Here is a 4,334-nt window from a genome sequence, read left to right as displayed (position 1 = left end):
AGGAATATAAAATGTTGACGTGGCTTAACGTGACCGCACAAATAGGAGGGGATGGGAAGGACACAGTAACAAAAGGGCAAACAATCTACCTCCATGCAAGAAATAGGTGGACAAATGTGAGGTATGCTTTGGGTCCCACCTGGCGCCGTTATGGAGTTTTCGTTTTTCAGTTTTGAAAATCTGTTTTCTATGGTGGAAAACTATTTTCATAGTCATCCTCTTCAAGGACCAAAAACAAAGTACCTTAAATATTTCCTTACGCAGTCAAATTGTTTATGTCGATATAAAGAGTTTGCCTTCTCTGTCTTGGGCCCACCTAAGATAGCAATTTTTTAGTAACGGGATTTTCCCTTGTGATTTTTTTTATGCGATTTGAATGCTATGAAACACTTAATTATGCTTGTACATAGACGTCTCTAATAGGAAAGAAAATTACACAAATAGTGCACGATTGCTAGAAGTATAACACGTATACCAAATCGACCAATAGATACCACACAAATTTTGCCGCTCAAACAAGTGTTGATTAATGAAGAGCATAACGGCTAACCGCATTCAAAGCAAAGTACGTGTGCATTTCAATTTTAGGTCTACGATGTATATGTCATTCTTTTAGCGCCAAAAGAAGAAATTGCGTCAAACCATTTCCAGTTAAAGGAAAAACTACATTTGGTTCTACTTGCTTTATTCATCCATCTAGCAACTGACCTTGATATACATGTGCGACTACACATAACAGCTAAAATGGTACAACTCTTCCCGACAACTCGTTGACTTCACAAAAAGACCTAAAACATGATAACATGATAACATGATGCAACTGTGTTTTCCATTCAGCCTCTCAGATCTATCATTGTTATACCTTCTCTGTTGAAGATGTTCATAGCACTTTCTGTGTTTGAGATGTCTAGAACATTAACAAGTCTTCCAAAAGTCCCCCAAAAATTTAACTAATATCGGCATCATCCCATCCCACCATGCAATCAGGATAATCAAATTCTCTGTTATCAAGTCAAACGACAACTCATTGACATTAATAATGTGTACATTGCACAACAAATAGACTGAATAAAGATTTCACCTTTGGAGGTTCAGGAACTTGGTAGGATTCCCGGGACACCGAGTTCATCCACAATCCAGGAAACAGATTCTGCAAAACAAAACACAAACACTAGATCAAATACCAAGCCATTCCGAACCCTAATAATCATAATGGAACAGAAAACTTTCCAAACTTAACCAAAACCCAAATTTAATTTGAATAATACAAACATCAAGCTGTTTCTGCACATTCTTGTTTCTCTTCTTTGGGCGCCTGGACGGCCTTTGCCCAGTCATGATAAAAAGGTCCTCTTCAATCTCCTCTCTCGTTAACTCGATCGATATCTTCGGTTTGTTATCCTTCTTCTGAGCATTTTTCCCTTTCCCTCCAACTTTGGAAGGCCCCGCACCAACAGCATCTTGGTTTTTTTTCTCCAGCAACAGAGGAGCACCAGTTTTCAATGCACCAATGTGGCCATTGGCCTTAGTCACCGGTCTCCTAGGCCGGAGGTTCCATGTCTTTTGCACCCCCTCTTCCAACTCCTTCGCCGCTGCTTCCGCACCCACAGAAGCAAGAGAGAGCTTTTTCTGAGCCTCTGGCTTAGGATCCTTCTCAGCAGCAACGACAACTTTCTCTTTGATTTTTAGACGGATGCAAAGCTTCGATTTTTTCTCAGTCGTAGCTGGTTTCGACTTCTGGATCTCCCCAACACCGTCAGTCACTTCTGTGGAGGGAACTGGGTCGGCCCCATTTTCGACATTGGAGGACTTGGGATCGGATTTCTCTACTTCCAAGTGAAGCTGAGCAAGTTTTTTGCTATTATTGCTCAATTGCTGACATGGGTTGTCGTTTTGGGTGGTGGTCTCGTCACTTTTGGTCCATTTCAACTGGGATAGAGGAAGGGGGGACTTAGAAGTCACATTGGTGGCCATAGAATCAGGTTTCGGGTCGGATTGGGGTCTGGTTTGTGGTTGAGAAGGACCTGAATTGAAAACCATGAAATGATTGAGATTGGATTGGACTGGATAGGCCTGGAGTAGCTCTCACTGGGACTGAGGGAGAAGACAAGAGGGGGAGATGGTTGGTGGTGGTTTCGGGGGTTATGCATTGGGATGAATTTATAAGGGAGAGAGGGGGAAGGGGGAAGAAGGAAGAAGAGGAAAAACGGCTCCTCTTTTTAGAAAAAGGAAGGGCATTTATGATACTACTGATTCTGGAAAAAGGCAAACATGGTTTCTTGTTTGTTTTTTTGTGTCATGCCTATAATGCCCTATCAAAGTTTTGCATTTATTGCCAAAATAAATTGTTTCTTTTTTAACTAGGAAAAAATAAAAATACATTTTTGTCTATGTTTTTAACCCTTGTTTTTTTACCTAGCAGTTGTTTGTATGAAACTATATAACATTATTTGTAAAAAAGAAGAAAAATATATTGAAATAGAGAGAAAGGGAACTAGTATTTTTTATTTTGTTGGAAGAAAGGGAACTAGCTGAGAATTGAGGGAACGAGGATGAAAGCGACAAACTAAGAGATAACAGAAGTTCGGAAGAAGTTAATTTGTAAGTGAAAATTCGAAGCGGCAAATCTTTCTATTTTAGTTCATCTTAAGATTACGTAATACATGATTCTTCCGAGATTCTTGCTAAAAAATGTCATGCAGTCCGCCGCCTTTTCGAAAATATTTCCATTCATACAAAGTCATTATACATAATTTCGCAACGTTGTTGTTACCCTAATGTTCGTTAGGAGTTAGTTACTAGGTCATTGAGATTAACTAGTAATTTGAAGATAAACACTCATTTTGTAATACTTGGACTCAATTTAGTTTTTATGTAATTTTTATAGTGCAGTTTTTATTTCAATCGAGGAAATAATGATTAAAACTATAATCTCATTTGCAACACAATTAAAAAATAATTTTTTATAATGCACTTATTTTCAAGGTTTCTCAATCACTGCAGCTATACACTCTGCTTGAACATAGGGGTTTATATATTCTCAATCACAAGAAATAAAAATATCTCTTTACTAAATGGATGTGCATTGTATTGTTTACCTCAAACTATTAAATTTTTCCAGAAAGCAATGGTTATTTCTTTCATTTTTCACTAATAACCCGAGGAAGATTTTACCTTGTTGAATTGTTTTTTTTGTTGGAAAACTATTAAAATGAAATACAATATATTAAATTTCATATCTGCAAATACTAGGTAATAGTAATTAATTCAGAATCTAGATGGTTTTCGCACTAAATCATGTATGCAAAAATCATCCATTTTTGGACAACACTTGGGAGCATGTTTTGTTCACTGTATGCTCACTTGTCACGTGCATAAATGGAAATGTGGTAAAAGAAGTAACAATTTATTTTTTTTCACTTTGAGGATAGAAAGGTAAAGAGGGAAAGAAAATGTGCTATTTTTGCAAATAATATCATTTTTTTTTTTTTAGGAAAACGCAAATTATATCAATTCGGGGAAAAAGAAAAGGATAAAGTTTGACTTTTTTGGCTTGTTCCCGGGAGATGACTTTTGGGCGTCATGCAAAAAATAGGTGGACAAATGTGAGGCATGCAGTGGGTCCCACCGCGCCGTTATGGGGTTTCCATTTTACGGTTTTGGAAATCTGTATTCTACGGTGAGAAGCTATTTTCAAATTCGTCATCTTCAAGGAAAAAAAATAATGTACCTTAAATATTTCCTTCTCCAGTCAAATTGTCCATGTCAATATAAAGAGGGAGGCAGATTCTCTGCCCTTGCACTTCTCGTGTCATCCTGTTTGTGTGGTCATGATTAAATCACGTTAACATTTTATATTACTATTTATTTTTGTCTTATTATCTTTATAAAAAAATAATATAAAATGTTGACGTGATTTAACCGTGACCACACAAAACAGAAGGGCACGTGAAGTGGGAGGGCAGAGAATCTGCCTCTTGTAAAGAGTTTGCCTTCTATATCTTGGGCCCACCTAAGATCTGACAATTTTTAAGAAATGGGATTTTTAGTAATGAATTTTTTTTTAACAAATAATATTACCTATACTAAGGAGAGGTGGTCACTTAACCTCATAATAAGCTAGCAATAATATGGTTCAAATTCGTTTTTTGGCGAGAATCCAACCTAAGACCCCTCAATTACAAGTAAAGTAATACTAGGTGGCTTCTTAATAATTTTTTTAAAGCTGCTTGAATGCTATTTGTTTTTTTATATAATTGTTAGATTTATTTCTTCCGGTGCTTTTATTGCTAGATTTTTTTTTCATTCTTAGATTTTTTTTTTTTCATTCTCAT

At 36.6% G+C, this 4,334-nt stretch overlaps 1 protein-coding gene across 1 annotated transcript; it reads right to left on the bottom strand.

Moving 5' to 3' along the window:
• Positions 1-833: 833 nt before the first annotated feature.
• Positions 834-2,040, bottom strand: LOC126602347 (uncharacterized). Its single transcript, XM_050269189.1, has 3 exons — positions 1,273-2,040; positions 1,048-1,150; positions 834-907 (listed from the first exon to the last, which is right to left on the bottom strand). Exons 1-3 carry the CDS (start codon positions 2,038-2,040, stop codon positions 834-836), a joined length of 945 nt encoding a protein of 314 aa, XP_050125146.1.
• Between the last annotated feature and the right edge of the window lie 2,294 nt (positions 2,041-4,334).

The sequence above is a fragment of the Malus sylvestris genome, chromosome 2 (genome assembly GCF_916048215.2).
Source record: "Malus sylvestris chromosome 2, drMalSylv7.2, whole genome shotgun sequence".
Classification (NCBI taxonomy): domain Eukaryota; kingdom Viridiplantae; phylum Streptophyta; class Magnoliopsida; order Rosales; family Rosaceae; genus Malus; species Malus sylvestris.
The sequence above is the reverse complement of the archived record's forward strand: the minus strand, read 5'-3'. Positions and strand labels throughout refer to the sequence as shown.